The sequence below is a fragment of the Gopherus flavomarginatus genome, chromosome 7 (genome assembly GCF_025201925.1).
Source record: "Gopherus flavomarginatus isolate rGopFla2 chromosome 7, rGopFla2.mat.asm, whole genome shotgun sequence".
In the NCBI taxonomy this organism is placed as follows: Eukaryota; Metazoa; Chordata; order Testudines; family Testudinidae; genus Gopherus; species Gopherus flavomarginatus.
The window spans coordinates 108,078,828-108,091,189 of NC_066623.1; the positions used below are offsets into that span (position 1 = coordinate 108,078,828).

At 42.1% G+C, this 12,362-nt stretch overlaps 1 protein-coding gene across 2 annotated transcripts in view; it reads left to right on the top strand.

Moving 5' to 3' along the window:
- AGBL4 (AGBL carboxypeptidase 4) overlaps positions 1-12,362 on the top strand; it is a 1,420,515-nt gene that overhangs the window by 383,596 nt on the left and 1,024,557 nt on the right. For both annotated transcript variants that reach the window (XM_050961715.1, XM_050961716.1), the window contains one exon: positions 6,867-6,961. In XM_050961715.1, coding sequence (XP_050817672.1) covers positions 6,867-6,961 — 95 coding nt within the window. The remainder of the gene's footprint in view (positions 1-6,866; positions 6,962-12,362) is intronic.

Genomic DNA, 12,362 nt, shown 5'->3' on the forward strand with positions numbered 1-12,362 from the left:
CCCTACTTAGTGCCATTGCACAGTGCCCAAATCCTGTATCTTGGATAGTTGAAGAGCTGAAGTATTTCTGCTGGATTTTGTATCATTTAGGGTATGGCTACACTGCAATGTAAGCCCAGGGTTGGTGGGACTCAAGTCAGCTCAACCATGTTAGGGAACTCTGATTTTGAGCATCTAGATTGTAAACCCTACGTTACAACTTTTCTAACCCATGCTCCAACTTAGGGCATTGGCATCCATGCTGCAGTGTGCAGATCCAGGTCAAAGTAACCATATCCCAGAGTCCCTAGTGTGCCCTCTTCCCCTCCAAAATATGGCCACTTTATCCCTAGGACTCTGTGGCACTGAGAAAACTTTACTGCCCACTCTGTATGCTACAGGAGATTTTGAAGCAACTTGCTTTGCGAAAGCCTTGATCAGTTTGCTCTCCATTGCGAACCCAGGGTCTCTCTGACAGTGTGTTTACAGATTGGTGCTCAGAAGACAATGAGTTAACTGAGTTGCTGCCATTTTCAATAAGTGGATGGTTAGGACAGAGAGGACTAAGGAAGTTGTCCCATGGAATAGTGGGATACTTCCGGCTGACTACTGGGACCTGAGTCAGGCGGAATGGCATCTACACTGCAAAACAATAGGGCTTGGACCCTGGGTCTTGGCTTAACTCGAGCATAGACTCTCCTGCTCTGCTGGGTCTTGGGACTCTGGGTCTGAACCCTGGGTCAGCACAATTGCAGTGTAGATGCAAGGGGTATTAGGCTTGAGCCCAGGCTCAAGCACAGGCTTACATTGCACTGTAGACATACCCTTAGTTCCTGGATGCCTAACTGGTTCATAATGAAGGTTGGACCATACTGTTAGCAATTGCACTATTGCATATTTTATTTAAAAAATGGCATTATAGGTGGGGCTGCTTGCACCACTTATTATTAAGGTTGCCCAACACTACCCATTGTAAGATCCTATTTTCTGTTGCTTATAACTTTGTGAACACTTAACTGTTTGGGCTGAAATTTTTCACATCAATTGTCTGCCTTAGGCTGAACTTATTTGGAAAATTTCAGCCAAAACAATTCAGCCATTTTAGAGAGAGGCAAAATAGTGTGTTTTTCTCTAACCTCTGTGCTAAAAAATCTGTCTCCCCTTTCTTTGGACAACTCCAGAGTTCACATGCTTTGGAACAGACACCTGAAATTTGGTTGAGGGGTGGCCTTAAGTGTCATCAATTTGCCTTTTGCCTCAGGAAAATCTAGCCAAGTTATAAGTCTTTGAAAAGTAGCACCATGTCTCCTAATGCTGATCAGATTACACAGGAGCTCTCTCCACAGAGCAGCTGACTTCAGGGGTAAAGCCAGACTTTCCTGTTAATGACCGCTCCTGACTGCTCTGGAAGTTGGGCTGAGGCTAGTCACTGGAAATGAGAGTAGGGAGCCCATCTCCAGTGCTCCTAGTGATCCCCCTGTTGAACCCCAGGCAACATGGAGAAGACAGCCCTCTGATTAGACTGCAGAGGGACAGAAGTAAAATAGGGGGAGGGGTGAAGAAGTAGATTGGGACAAGGTGTCTGGTGAGACTGGGACTGGAGTAGTGGAAGTGAGAAACTGAGTGGCGCTGGCTGGCCATGGAGACTGAGACTGGGAGCCACGGGGAGGCGATAGAGCCTGGAAATGGATTATTGGTAGTCCATCACAGATGATGATGACGATATTGTCGCAGTTCTCATACATGTTTACACATATGACTCTGCAGTCCAAATCTTGATGCACAGAGTTGGCTGCACTGAGGGCATAGGAAGTGTGTATCTATGGTGTTTGATGATGCAGCTCTGTGGCGCCTTTCACGTGCAGCCTGGAGATAATTTCATTGATCCCGCTCAAACTTGTCACATGCTGAGCTTGTCGGAGAGCACCAGGGACTCCTGTCCTGATCCATTTGCTCAAGTTTTTCAGGATTGATGCCAGCCCATGGGAGACTGCTCTTCATATTATCTTTGAAGTGCTTATACGGATGACCCCTCTTTCTTTGGCCCTGACTCAGCTCCCCATGCAAATCTGTTTTGGGAGATGGTACTCTTCCATTTAGATGACATATCCAGTCCACCTAAGTTGTGCTCTCAATAACATTTCCTCAATGCTGGTTGTGTTTGCTTTTTCAAGGACCTTAATATTGGTGACTTTATCCTGCCAGTGAATGCTCATTATTGAGCAGAGTGAGCACATGTGAAATTGCTCAAGCTGTCTAACGTGACCTCTAAAGAATTCATGTCTCAGATCCCTACAGGAGAGATGTTAGAAACATTGTACTGTAGATCTTCAATTTGGTAGAGAGATGGATGTTGTATTGGTTAAGAACTTTTGTTCTAAGTCGGCGAAGGGCCTGGCTGGCTTTACTAACTCTGAAGGAGATTTCCTTATCGAGGGAACTGTCACTTGAGATGGTACTGCCCACGTACTTGAACTGATCCACATTCTTCAACTGTGTGCCTTAGATGAAGATAGCTGGCACTGGGGCATTTTAAAGAGGTGCTGGTTGGAACAAGACCTCTGTCTTCCTGAGACTGATGGTGAAGCCAAAGAGCTGAGATGCTTCAGAAAATCTATCAATGATGACCTGAAAGTCGTCTTGTCTATGAGCCATCAAGATGCAGTCATCTGCAAGAAGTCCCTTGACGAGAAGTCTCTCCAGTGTCTTATTCTTAGCACTGAGTCTTCAAAGATCAAGGAGGGAGCCATCAAGTCGGTAGCGGATGTATATCCCCTGATCCAAGTCCTTTGTTGCATAGCTGAGAACACAAGCAAAGAACAGTCGTCGCATGCTAGAGAAAGACAGTTTCCCTGTCTCGCCGAGGGCAAAAGACCCAATCGGCTACCCTCACCGGATTTGGCCGCTCATCGAAGTGGTTTCCCGGGGCGTGGCTGCTGTCGCATGCAAGCAGTTACTTGGAGCCACAGGAGGGAGCTGGGTGTAGGTGGGAACCAAAGCGGATGAACTACTCCCAAAGGAGCGTGATGTGTTTCTCCAACAGAGGTACTATCCTTCCCTAGTCCCCCATGGAATGGGGGACAGGTAAATTGCCAACATGACCCTTGATGCAAAATACTACAAACAATGGCTTTCAGGGTAACTGATATAATAAGCCTTAAGAAGGCATATGACCCTTTTCAAGGCGCTGGCACTCAGGTAAAATGTAAAATAAAATTAGCTCAGGTTTTTCCCAGCTTTTGTCTTGGTATTTTTCCCTAATCACACCTCCCCTAACAAAGTAGAAATATGTTTTAAAAGGCCTTTACTTGGAGAGGAGCTGGTGCACTTGTGTAGCATATTTAATCCTGAGGATAGGGCAGACAGTTACTCATCTTGTTTTCTTAGTGTTTTATGTCCACTTTAGGCTCAGCAAACAAGCCACCATCACTTGACTATTTGGCACTAACATAGTAAGCAAGAAAGTAAGTCTGTTCCTTTTCCTCTCCATTTCTTTGAGGAGATTTGAGATTCCCTAGGCAGGCCACCGCTTCAGACTTAGCAATCCCCTGAAACAGCTCCCACTGCAGTTCCACTCCCCCTCCCCCGCCCCAAATTCTCACATCCTTTCTAACAGTAAGAGAGAGAACAACAAAGAACAGACACATCTGAGACAGAGAGAGAGAGACCACAGTGTGTGTCTCCTCTATCAGTTGCAGGTCTCTTTTTAAGCATCCTCTATGACTATCAGTATTTTTGTTTATGCTCCTAAACAAGTTGAGTATTGAAATTGCATTAATCATGCAATGTCACCCATTACTACCCCTCAAAAGTAATAAAAATCATGCAGAGTAATGACAAGGTGGTTTGAATTGCTATTTTCTATGTGAACAGTGTATACCTAGTCTTGTTTCTCTTTATGATTTATTAATAAAGAACATCAGTAAGGACAAAATCACACCAGCAGCCTATTTTACTTGTTTGGCAAATGTTTGCTTACTGTATCACTAACTTTTATTACAGTACTTCATTTCAAAAGATGTTTGCATAGCTTATTGAGCAAGCTGCATATTTTTTTAGTTAAAGGGTGTACGTTGTTGCTTTTTTTTTTTTTTTTTTTTTTTTTTTTTTTTACACACTTCACTGACAGCTGCATAGACTGCTTTAATACTTGACTGATTAGCTGCATGTTTCAGTGCTTCTGATTTTTGTACTTTATTAATTCAGTGTCATACTTTGATAAAGTTCAGTTCTGTAGTGGCTGAATTTTAGGTCCTGCCAGTCTAACTCTGTGCCATACTGAAAAGACTGAACACATTGTTAACTGCTAATGGTACCGTGAACATTAGTGGTTGAAATTTTATACTCTGTACTGTTTGGTTAAATGAACTGCATATTACTGTTTTTATATACATCACTTATCCAGTTGTGTACATTTGCTCAACTCATTATACAAAATCAGCTTGGTTGGAATAAGAACATTCTCTACCAGCTGTCTGCTATGAGTCAGTTAGTACATAACAAAATTAGCAACTTTTCTTTTTCCAACAGTGGCATGATTGTTTCCAAAGTATAAAGCAATTGGTTTGGCGAACCTGTTTGTTTCACTTACTCTGTGTAAACATCCAGCCTAATATCCCGATTTGTTGCAACTTAATTTGCTTTTACAAATTAAGCAGAGCTATATAACAAATAAAAAAGCCTCCAACAAATAAAATGAAATGCTTGTACTTACAGTACAGAATTAACCAAGTACTTATAAAGGGTTGAACACACCTGTGAAAGAATGGTGCTGTGCACTCTAAGTGTAAGAGATAAGGAATAAATAGAACTTTCACAAGATGGACATTACATCCAATAAAGAGTCAACCCAAATACTGGAAATGGAAAATATAAAAATTAACAAATTAAGCACATAGCTTAGTCAGCAAATTATGAAAATGAGCTCATACGATGACCCATAAAAAAGCAGCTCAATGAGCAGAATATATCGTACTCAGACACTCAGCTTTGTGGCTTGATGAGTAATCTTTGTACCAACCTCCACCTCAACCAGCTGCAGTAATTCATGCATCTCAAAGAGAGGCGTTCCTCTCCTTAGCACAGGGGAGTTACGCTAGCCCAAAGTTTAGTCATTCCCATGGTATGTGAGGCTCCAATGAACATACCATGGGAATGACTCACCCAGAAAAGGTTTGTTTTTTTTTCATGTATAGCAGTCAGGCAAGATGTTTCCATGAGTTGCACCCTTCCATCCCTTAAATCCTGCCACCAAGCAGCTCCAGAACTTCCTGCTGCAAACATGGCTTTGATTTTTGTTTTTGGCTTTGACCAGTAACCCATCCTTTCATATGGTTAGGTTACTGGCTCCTTAACTGGCATACATATATTTTCGGTCTTACCCAAGTCTGGTGGTGGTACCTTCACCAAAACAGAGCTAATAACTCCTCTTGGACTAAACTTGGCAGGATCAAGTAAACCTAGATCATCCCTGACAGGTGTTTGTCCAACCTGTTTTTAAAAACCTCCAATGATGGAGATTCCACAACCTCCCTTGGAATCCTATTCCTTAACTACCCTTATAGTTAGAAAGTTTCCCCTAAACCTCCCTTGCCTGAGATTAAGCCCATTTCTTGTTATCCTACCTTCAGTGGACATGGAGAACAGTTGATCACTATCCTCTTTATAGTTGCTATTAACATAGTTTAAACTATCAGGTCCTCCTCAATAGTCTTTTCTCGAGACTAAACATATCTAGTTTTTTAACCTTTTCTCATAGGTCAGGTTTTCTAAACCTTTTATCATTGTTGTTGCTCTCCTCTGGAATCTCTCCAGATTGTCCACATCATTCTTAGTTTGGCACCCACAATTGGACACAGTACTCCACTCAGAACTAATGAGGCCTCAGCTAGAACAGGACAATTAGCTCCCTGAATGTACTCAGTAATGAGCTCCCAAAATCCTAATAACCTGTTCCCTTCCAGGTCCTCGGCAGCACTTTGGCGGTGTGTGCGTGTGTGTGTGTGTCTTCATTCGCTCCAGGTTTTCGGCAGCATTTTGGTGGCAGGTCCTTCACCTATAGTGAGTGAAGACCCCCCTCCACCCCCAGCCGCCGCCGAAGTGCCGCTGAAGACCCGGTAGGGAACCACACGGTGAGTACAGTACAAGCTCCACATGCCTGTAACCCCAACCCATGTCCTGCCCCCCTCAGAACCCGCAGGTTTCTCCTCATCCCATCTCCCACTGGGGTAGCAGCAGCAGCCCGGGGCTCCAGGGGCTATTTAAAGGGCTGGGGTGGTAGAAGCAGCAGGAGCCCCGGACTTTTTAAATAGCACCCAGAGCCCCGCAGCCCTACCCCAGGGCTCCAGCAGTGGGGCTCTGGTGGCAATTTAAAGGGCCTGGGGCTCTAGCCCCTTCTGGGAACCCCAGACCCTTTAAATTGCCCCCTGGGGAAGCTGGGCCACCCTTTTAGCAACCAGTTCTGCACCAGCTTCTAAATTTAACAACCAGTTCTTGTGAACCAGTGTGAACTGGCTCCAGCTCACCACTGAGTATACTGTACCTTATCTTGACTCCAGAAAGTTAATATGTCCTGAAATGATATAGCCTTTTTTCACAACTGCATCACATCTCATATTGAACTTGTGATCCACTATGACACCCAGATCCTTTTCAGCAGTACTGCCATGTAGCCAGTTATTCCCCATTTTATAGCTGTGCATTTGATTTCTTTTCTTTCTAAGTGAAGTACTTTGCACTTGTCTGTGTTGAATTTCCTCTATGAAACATCATTTAGGCATGTATGTAGTTACTTTATGTTTTTGTACAGATAGAAAATGAGAGTTTGTACAGAACAGATTTTAGTTTATAACTACTATAACTGAGGTTTTTCTTCTCTTGTTTTTCAGAGGGTAATTTTCAACATTGTCAACTTCAGTAAAACAAAGAGTCTCTATCGTGATGGAATGACTCCAATGGTGAAATCCACAAGCAGACCAAAATGGTAAATTATCATTCTAAAATTTTGCTAATAGCAGAAGAATCTTTTTGTTTAGCACTTACCTTAGTTTAGGTGCAGCACTGAGTATCCGTGAAGTAATGCTTTTCAACTAATGCCATATTTCAAATGGATTGACTAAGACACCAGGAGGTGAAATGACTTCATGGCATACAATGCAATATAGACAACATAAAAATGCACGCACACAAATATTATCATATATATGATGTAGAACTTTTGTTTGATGACGTAATAAAAATATCTACTACTAATATGCAGACTTAGTGAGCCTGTCCTAGAGTCCACAAAACTTCCAAGAAGTAGCTAGGAGATTTGCCTAGTTTGGATTGCAGAATTAGGCCATAAGTGAAGAGTAATTTACTTAATCATTCAAAACCAGATTCTGGCATCCCCTTCCGAAGTATATTAAGTTGTGCAGAGCTCTTACTCTCCCCAGTCACATGTGCTGGGGTCATTCAGAAACTTGCCATACTGAGTCTGTGAGAACAAAATGGTGGCAGCGTGTAGTGCTACAGGCAGTGCTGGATGCCCTACAGCGTGGAAAGTCAATGCCCCCACCTCCTTCTGCGGTGTCTGGCAGTCTAAGCATGGAACTGGGACAGGGGGGAAGGGGCGGAGGGCAATGCATGTTACAGCCTGTTGAAGTGTGTTGTGGTGATCACACTCCATATGTTCCTCCATCGGGTATTCTGCCTGCTATGTCCTGGACAGGCACAATGCCTTTATATACTGTTGATGACATCTTACTGCCAAAGAAGCGTGGCTGAGTGAAATGCTGCTACCCTGAAGTCAGTAGCAAAACTCCCATTGACTTCAGTGGGGATAGGATTTCATCTTTAGTGTCTAACTAAGAGGCCCCTCCAGAATCTACAGTGAGGAAGCCTACACAAAGAATCTAAGCTCTGACAAACAGTTCTTGACCTGGCGTGAGGTGGCCTATGCTCTGAAACATGGATCGACATTATGTTGGCTTTAGCCGTAATAATTCAGCAAAGTGAGAACATTTTACAGTCATTATTCCTAACTGGTTAATTCAAAATAAATGTTTGAGTGATCTGCATGTGCAAGTCATCTGACTTTTATACATTTACCATTCTTAAATATGTCAACTGTTAAAAGATTTCTGCCTCCATAATGTTCCGTTTTTGTTGCCATAAGACACATTCTTATAGAAATGTTTTCATTTTAATCACCCGAGATGACAATTTTGCCTTAAATTAGACTGTAAGCTCATCTGGACAAGGGAAACCTATTGTACCTTGTATTTGAGCAGCACCTAGCAGGATGTGGTCAATCCTGGATGGGTGCTACTGCAATACATATTTAATAACAATCATTTGGTGTATAGCTACTGCATCTACAATCATCTTAATTCTGTTTATTATTGTATCCCAAAAGGGTCTTATTTTGGGTCAGGTCCAGAGCAAATTTAAGAGATTTTCATCATCTTTCAAAATTTCTCTTTCCTAACCAAGTCTACTGTTTTAAACTAATTATTTTGTGTGTGTTAATTTCAGCCTGAAATCAACTGTTGCTTTACTACATACATTATTCCTTATTTTGATTTCAAATTAAAATGTAAATCTCTTTAAAAAAACAATGTAAACATTTCTAAAAACATATAGAATCCTTCATTATTTCTGAAAACCTGTCTCTCCTGCATTTTCCCAGTGATTTATTTATTTTTGTGTTTTATATTTTTGGGGGTGTATTTGCTCTCATGAAAGTGAGGGATGAATAGCACTGCCTGGAGCCAGGCAGCAGGCGCTATGTGGCTTTCTCCTGCAGCTCTGTCGCTTCCCAGTAATCCTGTTTCAGAAATCCTAGCTCTAATTTTTGGAGCTATTTACAATACATAAAACAACTTTAGCAATGAAATATATTTTTACTTTAAAAATATAATTCTATTAAAAAGAAATAATTTGTTTTCTAATAGTCTGTGTTTGAAAACATGCTATTGTACTTTGAAGAATGTGGCAAATTGCCAGCACTATTATGATGGGTCTCGCACTTTCTCTTCTTTGGAGGCTGGTTCAGGGTGCCATTTCTTGCCCCTAAATTGGAATATTAATTGCTCCACTAGTGTCCTAGAGGAGGGGAGTGGAGAGGGAGGGACCTGGGCCTGCCCTGTACTCCAGGTCCCAGCCCAGGGGCCCTGAGGATAGTGATGAACCACTTGAACTGACGGTTCCTTCCCCTGGCCCACTTCCTTCTCCTGCCCTTCAGCTTGTGGGGGGCTTCCTGCCCTCCCTCTGCACAAGCCAGGTGCCCCTTTACCTAGGGTCTTGGACTTCTTAGCTCACCACAGCACTTCTCCAAACTGTCCTCTGCTTCAACACCAATTCTTTCTGCCCCAACTCCTCCAAACTCTTCTCTGCTCCAACACCAATCCTTTCTGCTACTACTCCCACACTGTCTGATTGAAGCAGGGGGTTTTATCATGTGACTGACTGCAGGTGCTTTAATTGGCTTCAGGTGCTCTAATTGGCATCAGGTGCTCTAGTTAATCTATAGCAAACTTTCTTCCCCTTACAGGGAATAAGGCTCCCTTCTAACCCTCTCTGCTGCCCTCTGGCCATGCTGTATCATAAGAAGCACAGCAATTCAGGCTCTTTAATGATATTGGGGTCTCCTCTCCTCTCAGTATGATTTACTATATTTTAATGTTAATGGGAGTTGTGTGCACACCAAGGGAGGAAATGCACCCTTCAGTCTTCAATATACAATAAGTTCTTTCTTATAGCTGAGTGTCTTCCTTTCAAATTATTTGAGACATTTTTACAGACATTTCTATACCAGTTTCCATGGTATTCTTGTGAAACCTGTAAAAATTATTTTCCATGTTTTCATTTTGTTGGAGCCGGTTGTACTAGTACTTACAGTTGCTAACACAGCTTTTGGGTAGCTCTGGTTCTTTAATATGAATGGGATAATTTCCAGTCCTATTTATTCTGTGCTGTTTGTTGCCTGGTATAATTATTCTGAGGCTAGTAGGAGGTGTTGGGTCATTGGGACTCTGCAAAGGATCATGGTGCAGGATTCATCACCATAGACTGTAACGTTGGTGGAAGTAGACATGATTTAAACTGTTTTCAAAGTCAGCATTTTAACAGACATGATGCAGATGACTGTATTAGACAGAAAAGGTTAGAAAAAACTGTGATACAGTGTAGATTTCTTAAAATCAAGGTAAAAGAAATCAAACTTGTAGAAGCAAACCTCTAGCTATTTGCTAACACTGAGTTCACTATTGTACCTACAAAGTACACTATACTGGGTATATATTATTTCATTTTCATTACGACTGCCTGGGCGGATTCCAGTGCAGTTGCATGCTCCGTACTGAAATTCTCCCCAAATTCACTTGGTCACAAATCATTAACAGAAGAACAAGGAATCACAAACGTAGTTACTTGTGTTTCCTTCTTTTATACAGGCAGGTTATGGTTTTGAGACAATAGAAGACATGTTCAAGAGATGCATGCATATAACTCACCTTTAAGAACTGAAGTTATGGGCTAATTTGGGAGGGAGGGGGAAGTGTTTCCCACTGGTTTTAAACTAGAAGCTTAATGTTGCATCCAGTCAGTGCCAAGAGCTCTAGAAGGAGAATGTCAAACATAAGTCAACATTTTTGATGAGTCTTGAAGATCTTTAAATGGAGTCAGCATCAAGGTTCAGTTAAGCATTACTGATGTAAAAAGAGCACTCACTGTGACACAGATGTTTTGGTGTTGACACATACTTCTCTGTTGAAGTAAGGTCAGACATTCCTACTAAGGAGCTCTGTGTAGCCCAAAAGCTTGTCTTTCACCAACAGAAGTTGGTCCAAGAAAAGGTATTACCTCACCCATCTTGTCTCTCCATTTAAAAGAGGCAGCGGTGTGCTGAAGAATAAGAAAAAGCCGCTATCCTGGAGGAGAAGACTTTTTTTTTAAAAATGGGAAAAGTAGAGTAGATACAGATGAAAACATCGTTTTCGCTGACAACTTCAGAGTCCAGTCCTCAAATTATGCATACCCAGGACTGAATGTTTAGAACATAAAACATTTGGAGAATAAATCCAAGTATGTTAGTTTCTGGTGGTTTTTCTTCCACACAATATGTTAATATTAAATTGTATGTCTGTCAGTTACATCAGTCAAATCTCATTGCATTGAATCACTGCTTATGTGAGGAAACTCAGCGTCATATCACATCAGGTTGCATCAGTCACATTTCATGGCAAATTGAACATGATGAAACTCAAGATTGTAATTCAAGCCAATGGGATACAAAGTAACTTGTCAAATAAGGTTGCTCAAAGTGATTTGTTAATTTATAAATGTTGAAGTAAGATATTAGTGTCATGGCTTTTTCTGGCAATTACTATTGCAATTATATAGACCCTACGTGAAGATTAGTGGGAAGTTGTTTTTCTTTATGTGTGAGCTTTTTTTTTTTTAAAGATCCATCTCCTGCTGTAAGATCACTTTTTTTCACTAGGTTTTTTTTTTTGTTTGTTTTTTACTTGTGATTTCACACTATAATCTCTGCCTTTGGAAGCTATTAGTAAACTTTAGGTGCAGCGATGAAATTACACTTACTCACTGAGTATACTTGTATCATTACATTGACTCCAGAAAGTTTTACCACTTTCTCAAAGTAAAATAGAAAAGTGACTTGTTCGGAAGACAGCAGATTTTCTAAATGATGAAATGAGAAAATATTGCCTTTGGCTGGGAATAGCTATAAGTCTTGATTATTCAGTGTATCATTGTCTCGTTGGGGACATTAGTATTTCAAATTGCACTAATCTTTTAAAACTAATAACTGGCCACTCATCACCTTAGGTATTTCAGCAGGATCACATGCAAAATTCTAATTAGTATTTATAGAATAGCAACTCCTCCCAGTAGAATAGTAGCTGTAACTGGCAAATATCTGGTTGACACCTGTTTAAGTCTTCAAACAGCCACTATATTTTGTTCTGAATTTTAAATGACCAGAGAACAGAGGTGAAAGTAAGCCGGTACGGTATGGTGTACCAGGAAGAGCCAGTACGCAGGAGCACGGGGCCCTTTAAATCCCTGCCCGAGCCCTGCTGCCACTACCCAAGTGGCGGCAGGGCTCTGGAGGTGATTTAAAGGGCCCTGGGCTCCCTGCAGTGGCAGGAGCACTGGGCCCTTTAAATCCCTGCTGGAGCCCTGGGTCCCTGGCAGCTGGGCTCTGGCGGTGATTTATAGGGCCTGGGGCTCCTCAGAGCAGCCAGAGCCCTACTGTCGCTACCCCAGCCCTAGCCCAAGCCCTGCCACCTCATGGTAGAGGTGGCAGGGCTCCCACGGTGATTTAAAGGGCCTGGAGCTCTGCGGTGGCCAGAGCCCCAGGGCTCCCAGCTGCCTCT